The 18115-nt window shown below is 41.1% G+C and overlaps 1 protein-coding gene across 10 annotated transcripts in view; it reads right to left on the bottom strand.

Moving 5' to 3' along the window:
- CD86 (CD86 molecule) overlaps positions 1 to 18115 on the bottom strand; it is a 112898-nt gene that overhangs the window by 62201 nt on the left and 32582 nt on the right. For all 10 annotated transcript variants that reach the window (XR_006818109.1, XR_006818110.1, XM_046003856.1 and 7 more), the window contains one exon: positions 13930 to 13979. Coding sequence is in view for 8 of the 10 variants with exons in the window: in XM_046003856.1 (XP_045859812.1) it covers positions 13930 to 13979 (50 nt within the window). In the remaining 2 variants the exon portion in view is untranslated. The remainder of the gene's footprint in view (positions 1 to 13929; positions 13980 to 18115) is intronic.

The following is an 18115-nucleotide window of genomic DNA, read 5'->3' as shown; positions in this document are numbered from 1 at the left end:
GTGTTCTGATATTGGAAGACGGTGGGAAAATTTACTGAGTACCTGGAACTGTGAAAGAGGAACAGAGGGAAGGTTTACTGTATTCAGCAATTGCCTTGCAAGGTAATCCTGGGGCTCCTGCTACTTCTTTGCCAACTCTGAATGGTAATGTAAGAGTGCCACCTGCTGTAAAAGCTTCTAGTGGCTTCATCTCTGGGGAAACTTCTGGTTTTAGAGCAGATGACCTTTTTTTTTTCATCTTTATCCATTTTATTTATTTTTTCAGCGTAACAGTATTCATTCTTTTTGCACAACACCCAGTGCTCCATGCAAAACGTGCCCTCCCCATTACCCACCACCTGTTCCCCCAACCTCCCACCCCTGACCCTTCAAAACCCTCAGGTTGTTTTTCAGAGTCCATAGTCTCTTATGGTTCGCCTCCCCTCCCCAATGTCCATAGCCCGCTCCCCCTCTCCCAATCCCACCTCCCCCCAGCAACCCCCAGTTTGTTTTGTGAGATTAAGAGTCATTTATGGTTTGTCTCCCTCCCAATCCCATCTTGTTTCATTTATTCTTAGGGAGAAACCAAACTCAGAGCTGAAAATTCTCCCAGTTCACGGGTCAATGTTATATTATTGCTTACTGGTCAGTTGTACCTTCTGGGACCAGAAAGGACTTCACCTTTGGCTTCTTCTCTCTTCTTGATTTATGACTATTTCTCTGCAGAACCTCACAGTATCTTCTTTCCTTCCCACCAACTTTTTCCAGCAACAGACCAGTCCCAAATCTCTGAATTAGGTTCCTTCCCCAAAGATTATAAGGGCTTTTCCTTACACCCATCTGACTGCCCCACTCCTAACCTACCAATCAAAAGTGTGGTTTGTGTTCTAAAGGCATGGGCATCACCAGGGAGCTGGTCAGAAATGTGGAATTTCTGCGCCACCATCTTCCCCCTCCCTGCCCCCGCCCCGCACACCTGCTGTTCAGAATCAGCATGGAGAAGCTGCAAGACAGGATCTCTACCTCTGTTTCCAGAGTAGAATAGAGAAAGTAATGATTGGAAAAATTTGCTCCTATCTGTCTCTTCTCCTTCTCCCTTCACTCTGGGGTGGAAATATCACTGAGGTCCATTTTGAGTGGAACTGAAAGTATTTCACAATTTATACTCTTTAGTTCCTCACCAAACACTGCCTTCCATGACATCACTTAGAGCTATACATGGTGCACATCATGCTGATTCCTGATGATGTAGGGAAGATTTATCTCAAGGAAACTTCAGTCCTCCCCTGTGATGACTCCACATCTTAGGTTATCCAGCTCCTGGAATCACTGGGACTCCATTGGTGGGTACCTACTGAGGTTCTCTCCCTTGGTCAGGACTTGGGTAATAGAGAAGGTGTGGGTCTAATTATAACTGATTGGTTGCTATAATGATGTCAGGAGCCAGGCACACAAGATCCGTCTAGACAACTCCCTAATCAGATAGAGAAGTTTGTTCCTAAACAATATATTGTTTGAATGTTACACAAAAACTGGTCCTCTAACCTTGTGACTACCCCTGGGACTTCAGTCTTCCCTGGCCATTACCCCAAATGCACATCTTATAAATTCAAGAACCATCTTTTCCTCAAGTTACTACAGTCATCTGTACTCATAAATTTTTCCTCTTTTACTAAACTTTCTTCAAAGCTTTAGTAGGCCTTCTGGAAATCTTGTTCCATTATAATAAACTCCTCTGTATCTTCAACCTCTCCATCAAATATGTCCCATAAGGTTATGCTTTCGTTGAAATCTGGCGCTACCTAAAGGACAACCCTTGTCCTCAGACACTGCCTGTTTTACCACATTTCACAGCAAACTTGAGTAACAACATCCTTCCCATTTTGAGGTGCCCACCTCTCTCACCACTGGTCGCTACTAATCATTTGTCATTACTTCTTTGTTCACTGAGGATTTTGGCAGCCGACATAAGGCTCTGCTTTCCAACCAACTATTACTGTCAGTTTGAGCTATTTCAGCATGGATAAATTCACCAACAACCTTGCTTCAAAGTTCTTTGGTCTTTACCATTTCAAAGATCTTCATCCACAGGCTATTTCAGCAGCTCCTGTCCCATGACATAATCTTGAACCTTTTTACCAAGAACAGCTCTAATCCTAAAATCTTAAACCTCAATGTACCCTATCTCTGTCCACAAGATATCTCCCTCCAAGATTTGCCCTTTACTACTCCACCAACATTTGTTCTTTGACTTCATCAAGACTTCAGCTCTAGTCAGTTTAGCCCCTGCAGTGCAGTGCTTTTCAAAAGGCTTCCCTGCAATATTGGAAATGTTCTATATTTGTGCTGACCAATGTGAGAGTCACCAGACACTGTCGCCATTGAGCACTTGAAATATAGCCAGTGTGACTGAGAAGGTGAAGTTTTAGTCTTTTAAATTTTTAATTAATTTAAATTTAAATGGCCCCATGGAACTAATGGGATTCATATTAGATAGCACAGCAATAGTATACCTTTCCAATCATTCTGTTGCCAATAAACTTGCCCCTTTGTGCAGAATTCATCCTAATAACACTTCACTTTTGATTTATGTGCTAGTTCTTATAACCAAATGTTTGAGCAATACTGGAGGAACTTATTCAATTGTTCAGACTGATGATGTCACAAATCTGTTCCCATCCCATTTAATTTGTTCTGTGGGCTGGTTACCCTGCTTACTACCCTCTCCCTTCCTCATCGTAGTTACTTCAGCAATTCCCTTTGCTAATGCTTTTAGCTTCTTTTTCTCTTATAGTCAAACTCCCTGAAAGAGTAAGTAGCAATTGCTGCCTCCACCCCCAGCCTCTGTACCCAACCTCAGTGCCAAAACTTCCCTCACAAAGATTGTCAGTGACTTCCCACCAGTGCCAAATTCAGAGCTCTTTTCAGACCTCCTGTTATTTGACCACTCTGTTGAATGTCATAGTGTTGGTCTTATCTACTTCTGGAAACTCTCTTCATTCCCATTCTCTGACTTCTTGGTCAGTTTTCTCTGATCACTCCTTAAATGCTATCTCAAGTACCTGTTCTTGATCTTCTCCGTACTCTCTGCTTTCTCTGGTTTTTCTCTTCTATCCCCCTGGATTCAACTGCTAACTATAAGCTAATAATTCACAGATGCTTATTTCCAGCCAATCACTCTCCCTAGGGCTCCATATATCCATATTCAACGTTTTGCTGGATACTGCTGTTTATATAGCAACAGATACTCTCTTCCTCCCCTGTCCTCCATCTCAGTGAGATGTTCCCCCACTTGCTGCTGTCAGTACTTATCTGAATCATCTATAGAAAGGGTCTGCACAGATGTGGCTGAGGAGATGTAAAACTATGATAACCAGAGCTAAACTCTAATATGGGTAAGAAAAGGGTGAGGAGACAATATGAAGCAAAGAAAAGGGCACCAGAGAAAAAGGGTTTTGGGTTTATCCAGAGATCTTGCAGACATTGTCTTTTAGGTATGACAAAAACTTTCTGCTTGATCGAACACTATTCAGGCTCCTAATCCACTCCTCAATCCATCTGTGCACATCCTTGTAAAACCCAGTTTTAGTAGGAACCCTGCTAAGAACCCGGTTTAGCCAGAATCCCCAACCTTGCTACCTGATTATGCTTGAATCTGATCGGTTCCTCATCCTCCAGGTGATGTCTGTTTGCCCTGGCCTGTCCTTAGCAAGAATTAAGTGGGTTTGGGCAGAATCCCTCCTTATCCTTATTTCCCCTTAGTAATTTTCCATCCATTGACCACCCCCATCCTGCCCCACCTTTCTTCTTGGTTATAAATTCCCACCTGCCCATGCTATATTTGGAGTTGAGCCAAATATCTCTCCCTCACTGTAAAATCCCTTTGCAGTGATCCACATACCTATCTCAATAGCACTCCCACCCCTTAGATAAAGTCTTCTTTACTGTGCTTTAACAAGAGTCATCCAGTATTTCTTTCATTAACAGTAAACTAAAGAGAGATCCTGTGTTCTAGAACAGGGATGGTTCTTCAGGAGATTTCATGGCCTACATGATATTTCTGTTAAAAATAGCTTTGCTTTCACGTTTACCATGTATCCTATTATCTACATAAACATATAGATAATTATATATATATTCACATATTATACACAATATCTGTGTATATTTTGTAAAATTATAAAAAAACCTACGTTTTATGAAATATGATCTATTAAAATTTATGAACCCGGGCTCCTGGATGGCTCAGTGGGTTAAGCCTCTGCCTTTAGCTAAGGTCATGATCTCAGGGTCCTGGAATCAAGTCCCTAATCGGGCTCTCTGCTTGGCAGGGAGCCTGCTTTCTCCTCTCTCTCTCTGCCTGCCTATCTGCCTACTTGTGATCTATCTGTCAAATAAATGAATAAAATCTTAAAAAAAAAAAGAAAAGAAAAGTGGGCTCAGATCTAATCCAAAGCACAGACTGCCATCTGACCCTTTAATTTCTAATTTCTTTAAAAAAATTTATGAACCATCATATAATGTAAAATGGAAAACACATCAATATATGTTAAAACAACAACAACAACAACAACCCAGTTCCTTCAAGGTAGAAGTCATCAGGCTATACTACCCGCAACCCCTCATGGTTGCTATTATTCGTCTTCCTCCTAGGTGCCCCTTATTCACAGAAGATCTGAGTACCTGGCATGCTGCAGCCAACTTCTTTCTTCTCTTCACTGCCCCTGCCTAGGTGATTTCAGCCTCATGCACACAGTGCCGAGCTTCTCACTTTCTTGTCCTATTCCTCTCTAATAGTCTTGTTGTCCACTCTGTCCCAGCCATCTTTTCCTTGTACCAGACCCAAGACCAAAGTGCTCCCTCTCTATCTCCTAAAAACTCTCAATATTAAGCACCTCACCTTATTACTACCACCTCCCATCTTTTTATTTAATTCCTCCTTAATTAATACCACCACTCCACCAATTCTTTTGCCTCACCGAGACTGATTATGAATTGGAATATTTTTCACTGGGTCTGCAGACAGTAACCTTGGCCAACCCTCCATTACCACTTGATTAGATAATTGCAATTGCTTCCTAATTGTCCACTTTCACTCTTGCCCCCAAGTCTAGTTCCTCAAGCCAAAATCATCATTTAGATGACATAATTCTCCCGTTCTGAAGTCCCTGATGACCTCTCACCACAATGAAAATTAAATCCAAATCCTTTCCCATCACACTGAGAACTAAATCCAAAATCCTTCCCTGGCCTACAAGGTTTCATGTAATCTGATCCCTGGTACCTTCCAAAGCCCTTTCCCTCGCTCAGCTCCAGCCACACTGGCTTCCTTGTTATTCCTCCCAAAGGCAGTCACACTCTATCTCAAGGCCTTTTCTCATATTAATCCCTCTGCCTAGAAGACACTTCCTCCCTACAATCTCAAAATTATTTCTCCATTTCATGTAAGTCTTTCATAAAATGCCACCCACTCAGGAGAGTTCTCTGACCATCCTATTGAAGATAGCATCCTTGTCACTCCTTATGCTTTACACTGAATTATTTTTTATCAGAGTACTTATTATGACCTGACATGATGTGGTATGTTGGTTACTGTCTGTTTCTCCTGAGTAATCTAACTTCTAGTTAAAAACCCATGTTAATTTTTTTAGTTCTGACCCTAGGCAATTACAAAGGTTTTACCTGGCAGGTTTTACCTTCATGGGGGAAAATTGTCCTCCCCACACCAGATTTAGTGCACAGGTCATGCACAGCAGTCTCTAATGGGAGTTGTAGTCAAAACTCAAGATCTGTGGCTAGTCATGCTTATTCACATATTTACATTCATAGCCCAGGCACCTTTATTCCTAGATTTCTTTATCTGAGGCCTCAAGAAGAGGTCTGGTTCAGGTGCCTCTGCTGAGGGCTCCTTATATTGGGGAGGAGGGAGAGCCTTGAAGACGCTTTCTTCATGATGACTCATTATGTCCACCCCCGACCCTTCCCCTCATCTTTCTTCCCTATGCCTGCCCCAGGGTCCATACACTGTGGAGCCTTTTGTCTGGGCTCCCTCAACAATGACAAGCACCCCCTCCATCTATGCTGATCCATCGGATGCTTGGTTGGCATGCTGTACACAGAGAGAAAGAAGTAAAAATGTGGAAGAACAGATTAATAAGAGTCATGAACAGTTAGTCTGAGAAGCTCTAGAGTTTCTTGAGAAGAGAATGGAGGTAGATAAACAATAGTTGAAGAGATAGATTGTAAATATTCATATTGAGTAGAACATGAGTCCTTAGATCAAAAGGGCATTCTAAATACCAAGCAAGATAAATGAAAATAAATCCACACCTAGAAATATTGTGGTAAAGCTGCTAAACATAAAGCATAAAATATTTTCTCAAACTTACAAGCCCATTTAAAAACTAGAGAAAGAATAAAGGATCCCACCAAAAAAGAGAACTACAGACCAATATCCTTGATGAACACAGACGCAAAAATTCTCGCCAAAATACTAGCCAATAGGATTCAACAGTACATTAAAAGGATTATTCACCACGATCAAGTGGGATTTATTCCAGGGCTGCAGGGTTGGTTCAACATCCGCAAATCAATCAATGTGATAGAACACATTAATCAAAGAAAGAACAAGAACCATATGATACTCTCAATAGATGCTGAAAAAGCATTTGACAAAGTACAGCATCCCTTCCTGATCAAAACTTTTCAAAGTGTAGGGATAGAGGGCACATACCTCAATATTATCAAAGCCATCTATGAAAAACCCACCGCAAATATCATTCTCAATGGAGAAAAAATGAAAGCTTTTCCGCTAAGGTCAGGAACACGGCAGGGATGTCCATTATCACCACTGCTATTCAACATAGTACTAGAAGTCCTAGCCTCAGCAATCAGACAACAAAAAGAAATTAAAGGCATCCAAATTGGTAAAGAAGAAGTCAAACTATCACTCTTCGCAGATGATATGATACTATATGTGGAAAACCCAAAAGACTCCACTCCAAAACTGCTAGAACTTGTCCAGGAATTCAGTAAAGTGTCAGGATATAAAATCAATGCACAGAAATCAGTTGTATTTCTGTACACCAACAACAAGACAGAAGAAAGAGAAATTAAGGAGTCAATCCCATTTACAATTGTACCCCAAACTATAAGATACCTAGGAATAAACCTAACCAAAGAGGCTAAGAATCTATACACAGAAAACTATAAAGTACTCATGAAAGAAATTGAGGAAGACACAAAGAAACGGAAAAATGTTCCATGCTCCTGGATTGGAAGAATAAATATTGTGAAAATGTCTATGCTACCTAAAGCAATCTACACATTTAATGCAATCCCTATCAAAATACCATCCATTTTTTTCAAAGAAATGGAACAAATAATCCTAAAATTTATATGGAACCAGAAAAGACCTCGAATAGCCAAAGGAATATTGAAAAAGAAAGCCAAAGTTGGTGGCATCACAATTCCGGACTTCAAGCTCTATTACAAAGCTGTCATCATCAAGACAGCATGGTACTGGCACAAAAACAGACACATAGATCAGTGGAACAGAATAGAGAGCCCAGAAATCGACCCTCAACTCTATGGTCAACTAATCTTCGACAAAGCAGGAAAGAATGTCCAATGGAAAAAAGACAGCCTCTTCAATAAATGGTGCTGGGAAAATTGGACAGCCACATGCAGAAAAATGAAATTGGACCACTTCCTTACACCACACACGAAAATAGACTCCAAATGGATGAAGGACCTCAATGTGAGAAAGGAATTCATCCAAATCCTTGAGGAGAATGCAGGCAGCAACCTCTTCGACCTCAGCTGTAGCAACATCTTCCTAGGAACAACGGCAAAGGCAAGGGAAGCAAGGGCAAAAATGAACTATTGGGATTTCATCAAGATCAAAAGCTTTTGCACAGCAAAGGAAACAGTTAACAAAACCAAAAGACAACTGACAGAATGGGAGAAGATATTTGCAAACGACACATCAGATAAAGGGCTAGTATCCAAAATCTATAAGGAACTTAGCAAACTCAACACCCAAAGAACAAACAATCCAGTCAAGAAATGGGCAGAGGACATGAACAGACATTTCTGCAAAGAAGACATCCAGATGGCCAACAGACACATGAAAAAGTGCTCCGCGTCACTCGGCATCAGGGAAATACAAATCAAAACCACAATGAGATATCACCTCACACCAGTCAGAATGGCTAAAATTAACAAGTCAGGAAATGACAGATGCTGGCAAGGATGCGGAGAAAGGGGAACCCTCCTCCACTGTTGGTGGGAATGCAAGCTGGTGCAACCACTCTGGAAAACAGCATGGAGGTTCCTCAAAATGTTGAAAATAGAACTACCCTATGACCCAGCAATTGCACTACCGGGTATTTACCCTAAAGATACAAACATAGTGATCCGAAGGGGCACGTGTACCCGAATGTTTATAGCAGCAATGTCTACAATAGCCAAACTATGGAAAGAACCTAGATGTCCATCAACAGATGAATGGATCAATAAGATGTGGTATATATACACAATGGAATACTATGCAGCCATCAAAAGAAATGAAATCTTGCCATTTGCGACGACGTGGATGGAACTAGAGCGTATCATGCTTAGTGAAATAAGTCAATCGGAGAAAGACAACTATCATATGATCTCCCTGATATGAGGACATGGAGAAGCAACATGGGGGGTTAGGGGGATAGGAGAAGAATAAATGAAACAAGATGGGATTGGGAGGGAGACAAACCATAAATGACTCTTAATCTCACAAAACAAACTGGGGGTTGCTGGGGGGAGGTGGGATTGGGAGAGGGGGAGGGGGCTATGGACATTGGGGAGGGGAGGCGAACCATAAGAGACTATGGACTCTGAAAAACAACCTGAGGGTTTTGAAGGGTCAGGGGTGGGAGGTTGGGGGAACAGGTGGTGGGTAATAGGGAGGGCACGTTTTGCATGGAGCACTGGGTGTTGTGCAAAAACAATGAATACTGTTATGCTGAAAAAAAAAATAAAATGGGAAAAAAAAACTAGAGAAAGAATAACTATAAAACAATGACAATTAGACTGAAAGCTCTTTAGCAACAAAAGAAGACAGTGGGGTCATAACTTCTAAATGAATAAAATACACATGTGCACACACACAAAGTAAAGCAAATTGTATTTTCAATTCAATGGACTAATACAATTTCAAAAATTATAAAAATGAAAACAATTTCGAAACTTTAGAAAGTATGTATGAAAGAATATTGAGTAAAACGTATTCAGAGATTTGCATATATATTGTGATCATAATGATATATAACTATTTTTACTCTCTTATCTGTTGTTTTATAGAAAGGGCCAGAAAAGTGATTTTTAAAGGGAAAAAAGTGACCGGGTGATGGGTATTAAGGAAGGTGTGTGTGGTGATGAGCACTGGGTATAATAAGCAACTAATGGATTGTGGAACACTACACCAAACTTATGATGCTGGCTAACAGAACATAATGAAAAATTTAAAAATTTAACAATTAAAATAAATAAATAAATAAATAAATAAATGGAGAAAAGAGTTGAATAGTTTTTAATAGAGACATCTGTAAGATAAAGAAATGAAAGAAAGTGAAAATGAAACCAAGAACGCGTAAATACTCTTAGAGGGGGTTAAAATTATTTTCACAGCTTTAAGGTCCTGGAACTTGGTCCAGTGGGCTGGCGATATAAGACGGGTCACCTCCGTGGAATCGATCAGCTCTAGCGGTAAAATCTTGCTTATAGAGTAAGGCCTACAAGTGTTTGTTTTTGTTTCCATAAGTCTCAACAGTCCTAGTGTGGAGGGTGGGGGGCAAAATCCAGAGTTACATATTCTGGAAATGGTATTAAGATCTCTCACAAAGGAAAAACAAACCATAGTCTGTCAAACTCCTGCTCCTTTCTGAAGGAGTCTATCTATTGCCATTGCAGCCTCCCTATTCACTATTCAAATGGAGCAGGACATGTGTCCTCAGATCAAAAGTGCATTCATTCTAAGTACTAAGCAAGATAAATGAAAATAAATCCACACCTAGAAACAGTCTCTGTTCCCACTTTCATTCTTGTTTTCAAACAACCCTATACTTACCCTATTCAGTGGCTATCTTCCACTAAATTATCATGACTGATAGCCCATACTCTTTGGAACTTACTGAGCACACTACTAGAATGATTAATTACATTGGGGGTAAGATACTCCCTACTGGGTAGCATAATGTATTTCAAAAGACCCTGAAACAGTAGCTTACCATGAAGGAGTGACTCTAATAGGAGAACTATTAGGCTTCATGACAATTCTTTGGGAATTTTGGAATTAAGTCTGAATTATCTGTTCACCTCCAGGTGGTAATTTTAGTGACCACTATCAACAGTATCAGGAAACAGAAGTAAAAGTAACCATATAAACATAATTCCCGTGCAGTCGTCCATTAGGAAAAATACAAGAATCTGGGATTAGGGGAACAATGGACCTTTCCATATGATGTGGGATGAGGGTTTGGGCTAATTTTATGTAATTTTTAAAATGAATGAAGATTTTCCGCCATACTCCGGGTACATTCCTTGAACCTGAGGTATTGTTCAAGAGAAATGGGAAGCACTATGACGCAGAGAACCCCCAGCCAGTAAGAGAGCCCCCATCAAAAGTCAAACTGGGAAGAAATTTCCTTCTGACCTGTGAACTAGTGATTTTCCAAATACTACCTTGGCTCCAGCGTAAAGAGTTACAGAGGTGCTGGGCTAGCAGCAAATAGAACTTGACAGTTAAAGATGCCTTGCATGTCGCACTTAGAAATTCCTTTATCTTTATAAATACAAAGCATAAATTGTAACCTAATTCTGCAAAGCCCTCCTGCCCTTTTCAGTCTTAAACTCTCATCTAGTTTTCACTGCAAGGGCATGTGCAGCAACTCTAATGTCTAATTTCCCTGACTAGGGGAGGACACAGAACACGTGGGAGAGAGGAAAAACAGAATTATTTTGCTGCACTGTTTTCCCTCTGCCACCAAATAAATTATTCAACCCTGCATTTTTGCTGTGGATTAACCTGGCCAATTGCACCTCCTTTCTTCCCTTGATGCCTGCCTGTGGCCAGGTCAGTGCTCACCAGCCCAGTACACAGAGATGCGCCCTGAGAAGAAAGATAAAATTCAAGTTGACTTTTTTTTCTTTCTTTAAAAAATAATGGTATCTGGGTTTTTTTGTTTCATTTTGTTTTGTTTTTCTTGTTGTTGCTGTTTTTAATAGCACGTGAAATATTGGCAATGTGATATTCTTTTTTTTTTAAGGTTTTATTTATTTATTTGACAGAGAGAGAGAGAGAGAGAGATCACAAGTAGAGAGGCAGGCAGAGAGAGAGGGGGATGTAGGCTCCCTGCTGAGCAGAGAACCCAATGTGGGGCTCGATCCCAGGACCCTGAGATCATGACCTGAGCCGAAGGCAGCAGCTTAACCCACTGAGCCACCCAGGTGCCCCGGCAATGTGATATTCTGATCGGTGTTACCATTTCCTATCTCAGCATTGAAATTTATACCGCCAAATATATAACCACTGATTCTTTTACGACCATAAAACTTAAGCAGCTACCCTTTGGGGAGATTACTTTTAGGGTTTCAATATTGGTAATTCTCTTTTCTGAGGCTAAGAAGTATCCAAGCAGTGTACTTTGAAACTTCAAAAGCAAGGCAAGGGCAAATGTGACATCTGGACTCAGTTTTGATAGGGCTTCTCAGCTTTATTTTCATTTTCAGTGTGCAAAGTCAGAAAGTTTGGGGGGAAATGGTATCAAACTTTTCTAAAAATTTGTTTCTAGGCCCTTTTTCTTCATTTTTTTCCCAAGTCATAAGAGCTAGGCTGGTCACTGCAATGAGAAGGGTGGGGCCCAAGCATTAGGGACAGATGAGGTGTTGGCTGAAAGGAAGGTGATGGACATGCTCCTGAGGAGCTTGTGAACTTGGCTGAGGGATAAGTGACATTATCCACCAAAGTTGTTTGGGTCTCCACGGAACAAATCCTACCACTTATGAATAGTTCATGGGAAAGAGTTGGAAGAAGCAGTATGATGTCAAGGTTAAGTGAACAGATGCTAAATCTATACATGTGGGGTGAATCCAAGCCTTGCCACTCCTTACCTATGTTGATCTTAGACAAATTACTTAACCTCCCTGGGCTTTAGCTTCCACATCTATATGCAAGTTATTGTGATGTTTAAATAAGTTATCATTAATACTGTTACGCTGAAAAAATAAATAAAATGGAAAAAAAAATAAATAAATAAGTTATCATTTACAAAACTTTTAGAACAGTACCAAGCACAAAGTAACTGCTACATCTAAGTATTTGTCAAGTAAATAGAATAAGAAGTGGATGGGAAGGGCTTTCTGCTGGATAATGTTCTTCAGAGCCTTGTCTTATGCCCTTCCTCACAGTTAGCAGGCCCTGGGAAGTAGAAGGTTCTGTTCTGACCTATAGTACTGGATGTACTATAGTACTGGATGGTCAGGTAGCACATATATAGACCTCACACTCATGGACTCAACAGTTTCCAAGGGGCTAAGCAGAACACAGAAATCCCAAAAGGCCCAGCCCAGCAAGCATCATTCTGAGGGAGCATCTCTCCCTAGAGTCTTGACTCCTTGCCACACACAGCAGGCAGGAGGACATGTGCTAAGGGCCTGGTGCAGAGCCGTCTGGAGGATGTGAACTCATGGGCAGGCCAGTTAGTTAAGGGCAGCTGCCTGCTGCTGTGGCCAAGCTCAGGCTCAGCTCACCACCCTCCCTTCACCCCCGCCACTATGTGCCCCACATCAAGACTGGGATGGCTTCTCTCTCAGTACAGAGGGTGGGGAAGATGTGCCGCAGGAAGGGGCAGCAGGAGAGGAGAAACTGAAGTCACCCAGTCACAGGATGTGTGGCAGGAACTTCAGACCCCAGGTTATAGATGAAGAAACTGAAACTCAGAGAGGAGCAGCAAACAGGGAAGATCTGAGTCTTGTGAGGCCGACTCTTCTAAAACTTCTTCTTTGCGGGGGGGGTGGAGTGCTCTTGAAGAGACAGAATATAGATTTCAAATACAAAACGCCCATGGCCACTACACTGCCAGCCAACAGAAGGAGAACACGATGGAGGGAAAAGTCGCAGTGGAAAGAGACCGTGGTCTTAACTATTGTGGTTAAAATACCATACTTAGGAAGATTTTACCAAAGAATAAGACATGTGACCACACTGCTAGGGCCCCTAATGGATGCTTGGAGGGGACTTCGGGAAAGGCATGTATAAGTGAGAAACCCTGAAGATCAGCTTCATTCACTTCATGGTGACGCAGTTGCTGTAATTAGCTGAAGGTCACTGAAGTAGGGAGTAGCAGAGCTGGGCTTCTGGATCCTCCCAGTAAGCAGGGTGATCTATGGGCATCAACTGGTAGAGCAGGCTGTGGAGGAGGAGAGCGAAGGCAGGGAACATGGAAACCAATGTTCCCTAATAGAAGGCTTTTAGAAGCCCATCAGCGGTTTTCTAAAAAGCCTGAGAATGCTAGGAATGGGAATCAAGAAGACCAGAAGGAAATATGTACGGAGCAAAAGAGTTAAGCCTTGGGGGTGTCAGAGCAGGGGTCTTCCCCTTGTTCCCTGGGTGCTGCTGGATAGGCCAGTCTACCCTACTTCGTGTATCCAGTACCATGGGAGGAAGATGGCAGAGGAGGAGGATGTGCAGAGGGGTGGGGCACCATCCCAGGCTAGACCTTCTATAACATGATGCCTCTTTCTTCTCCAGGAAAGTTGTTTTTCTTTTTCTTTTTTTTCCCCATGTGGTATTATGCAACACTGGATAGAAAGAAGTAAAACCCACCAAGTCTCAGGCCTAGTCTTGCAGTGGCCAGTTCATCAGGAGACATAGCAGGATTCTAGGACTTTAAAAAGCCAAAAGGTTCTTACCATAGAGCAGGAGGGCCATCACAAGGAGAGTGTTACTCAGTCCCATAGTGCTAGAATTAAAAAAGAAAAGATAGAACTTGATTAGAAAATGACTAAAAAGCAAGACATGACAAGTGGAGCTTGGGGCTCTCTGGAGCCCATGCGTGTAGCAGAGACCACGCTATGTGTTCATGAAGGCCATTTCCTTTTCCTTCTAGCTCCACAGATAAGCCCTACATCCCAGCCTCCCTGAAGTTCAATGGGTCATGTGATTGGGTTCTGGCCAATGGAATTGTGGGCAGAAAAGACCGGTGTTACTTCCAGACCTGCCACTAAACCATCTCTCTCTTTCCTCCTTCTCCTGCCTTCTTGATGCAGAGAATTCAGAGAGTCCAAGGTCCTAGAAGATGGCAAAGCCTCACTATTAAAGGAAGCTGGATCAGTGAACAAATTAATAAAGCAGCTCTTTCCACCCTAAAGCGATCCATATTGAACTGTGACATGAGCAAAACATAAACCTTGACCAAGACAATGGCTATGATGGGACAAATGAAATGTATTTATGTTTACAAATTGACTTCCCTTTGGTTTTTCTGTGATTCTCAAACTTTACTGTGCATAAAAATGATCTGGAAGATCATGTTAAAGCCGTTATCTGGGCCTTGTCCACGGAGATTCTGATTTAGTAGGCACCATGAAAGCCACATCAAGAAACTCACAGGTGATACTGTGCTGCTGGCCTAAGGACCCCACTTTGAGAACATGATAAGCCAAGAAAAAGAGCACACATTGCTTTATAACTTCTAACCTCTCTTTCTTCCTCTCCCTCCCTCCTTTCCTTTTCACTCACCCACTTAATCCAACTTAGACCAAAAAGGCTGTAGAGTGGCTTATAGTGTAGCACAGAATAGTGGAGAATGACCAAAACTAGAAATAGCTAAAAAGTCAACCAAATGCAAGGATATAAAATGGAGCCTGGTACAAGTCCAGTGCTAAATGTTTACCATTTAGAAATCTGCCTACCCTGTATGGTTCAGGTCACAAGTTTGGCCTATATCCTTTTTTTTTTTATTGTTATAATTTTTTAAATTAGTTAATTAATTTTTTTTTCAGCATAACAGTATTCATTGTTTTTGCACAACACCCAGTGCTCCATGCAATACGTGCCCTCCCTATTACCCACCACCTGGTTCCCCCAACCTCCCACCCCCGCCCCTTCAAAACCCTCAGGTTATTTTTCAGAGTCCATAGTCTCTTATGGTTCGCCTCCCCTTCCAATTTCCCTCAACTTCCTTCTCCTCTTTATCTCCCAATGGTTTCACTTATTTGTGGAGCATCACAAATGACATTGGCCTATATCTTTTTAACAGCTGACGTGAAAATGAAAACCTAATCGGTGAATTTACAGATCTATCCATTAGGATAAAACAAATCAATTCTCAGGAGAAGATGCACAACTATTTGTGATCCAATAGCAGAAATTTCATCCTTGGGGGTGGTGTGTCTAGAAGCCATTCCTGGTCCCTTTGGACTATGCTAGACACCCTTCCTCTCTGCTCCCATAGCACTCAGCATGGGGCTTTGGGCTAAAATTGTCTGTTAAGTTTCTTCCCTTCTAGACTATAACCTATCTTTTTAGTTAAAAATTTTTGATTAGATCGTACTTGCACATAGTACTAAATTTTAAAAGTACAGGGGATAGGGGCACCTGAGTGGCTCAGTGGGTTAAGGCCTCTGCTTTCGGCTCAGGTCATGATCCCAGGGTCCTGGGATCGAGCCCCGCATCGGGCTCTCTGCTCAGCAGGGAACCTGCTTCCCTTCCTCTCCCTCTGGCTGCCTCTCTGCCTACCTGTGATCTCTGTCTGTCAAATAAATAAATAAAATCTTAAAAAAAAAAGTACAGGGGATAAACAGTGGAAACCAAGTCTTTCTCCTAACCCTGTCTGCTAGCTATCAAGTTTTCTCCCACAGACATGACTGGAGAGACCACTGTTACCAGTTAACAGCTTCGTGCCTCTACTTGCAGTTATTTTAGGCAAAACAAAATGAAAACATAGACCCATATTCTTTTTTCATTTTATTTTTAAACACAAATGGTGGCACTTTATACACAATTTTGCACACTGGCCACTACTTTAGAGACTGTTCTGTATTAACATGTACAGGGTATCTTCATTCTAACAGTTGCATATTCTCTTATATTCTATTGAGTGACAATAATTTATTTTACCAGCCTCTATCAAGGGACATTTAGGTGTTTGCAGTATTCTGCTGCAATGAGAAACCTTGATCATATGCCAAAACACGTATGTGGGAGTAAGCTATCTTCCTTGAAGTAGAAATGGTTTGACCAAAGGGTCAAAAGGTAAATGTATATGTTTATAAAAAAAAAAATTGGAGGGGGAGGCGAACCATAAGAGACTATGGACTCTGAAAAACAACCTGAGGGTTTTGAAGGGTCAGGGGTGGGAGGTTGGGGGAACAGGTGGTGAGTAATAGGGAGGGCACGTGTTGCATGGAGCACTGGGTGTTGTGCAAAAACAATGAATACTGTTACACTGAAAAAATAAATAAATTAAAAAAAAAAGGTAAATGTGATTTTAATCTTCAAAGACACTGAAAAATTGTTCTCCCCTAAAATTAAATATTTATGCTCCCCCACAACAGAAAAACAAGCATACCTATTTTCACAGAGCATGTTTCCTATCCTGTGATCTTTACCAATAGGGAGAGTTAAAATGACATCTCATTGTCATTTTTAAAAATTATTTTTCAGGGTGCCTGGGTGGCTCAGTGGGTTAAAGCCTCTGCCTTCGGCTCAGGTCATGATCCCAGGGTCCTGGGATCAAGCCCCACATCGGGCTCTCTGTTCAGCAGGGAGCCTGCTTCTCCCTCTCTCTCTGCCTGCTTCTCTGCCTACTTGTGATCTCTGTCTGTCAAATAAATAAAAATCTTAAAAAAAATAAAAAAATAGTGCTCACTTCGGCAGCACATATACTAAAAAAAAAATTAAAAAATAAAAATAAATTCATTGTGGTAAAATTCACATAATATAAAATTTATCATCTTACCCATTTTTTATGTGTACAGTGGTGTTAAGCACAACGTTGTGCAACTATCACCACTATCCATCTCTAGAACTCTTCATCTTGCAAAACTGAAACTCCTTACTTTACTAAACACTAACTCCCTGTTCTCTCCTCCACCCAGGCCCTGGAAACTACCATTCCATCATCTGTCTCCATGAATTTAACTACTCTAGCTACCTAACTGGAATCGTAGTGTTTGTCTTCTTGTGATTGGCTCATTTCACTTAGCATAATTTATTTGAGGTTCATCCATGTTGTAGTGTATGTCAAAATTTCCTTCATTTTTAAAGCTGAATAATATCTCCACTGTATGTATACCCCATTTTGTATTCCATTCATCTGTTTATGGATATTTTGAGTTGCTTCCACCTTTTGGCTATTGTGAATAATGCTGTTGTGAACATGGATGTACAAATATCTCTTTGAGGCCTTGCTTTCATTTCTTTTGGGCATATAGTCAGAAGTGGAATTACTGGATCATATGGCAATTCTATTTTTAATTTTTGAGGAACTGACATTCTGTTTTCCACAGCAGCTGCATAATGTTATATTCCCATTAACAGTGCACAATTGCCCTGTTGCAATTTCTCCACATTTTTGTCCACACCTGTTATTTTTGTTTCCTTATGGTGTCCATCCTAATGGATGTGAGGTGGTGCTTACGATAATTTTAAAATTAATTTCTTTTATTATGACTTTGAACATCTTTTCAAATGTATTAGAGATAAATTTCTTTCTTTCTTTCTTCTTTTCTTTTCTTTTTTTTTTTTAGAGAGAGTGAGAGAGAGATAGGGGGAGTGGCAGAGCGAGAGGGTGAGAGAGAATCCCAGGTGGGCTCCAAGCCCGGGGTGGAGCTGGATGCAGGCTTGATCTCACAACCATGAGATCATGACCCAAGATAAAATCAAAAGCTGGACGCCCAAATGACTGAGCCACCTATGCCCCAAGAGATAACGTTTCTTGTTCCATGTACTGTGCATACATTTCTTCTACCTATTTTTAATTAGAGTCTTTGGGCTTTTTATAAATTTTTCTTAACTTGCAGGAGCTCTTTAATATTTAAGAAAATAGTGTTAATTAGTAACTAGTTAGAACGGTAGTGCTTTGTGACGATGAGT

This window comes from Meles meles, chromosome 4 (assembly GCF_922984935.1).
Source record: "Meles meles chromosome 4, mMelMel3.1 paternal haplotype, whole genome shotgun sequence".
NCBI lineage: Eukaryota > Metazoa > Chordata > Mammalia > Carnivora > Mustelidae > Meles > Meles meles.
The sequence above is the reverse complement of the archived record's forward strand: the minus strand, read 5'-3'. Positions and strand labels throughout refer to the sequence as shown.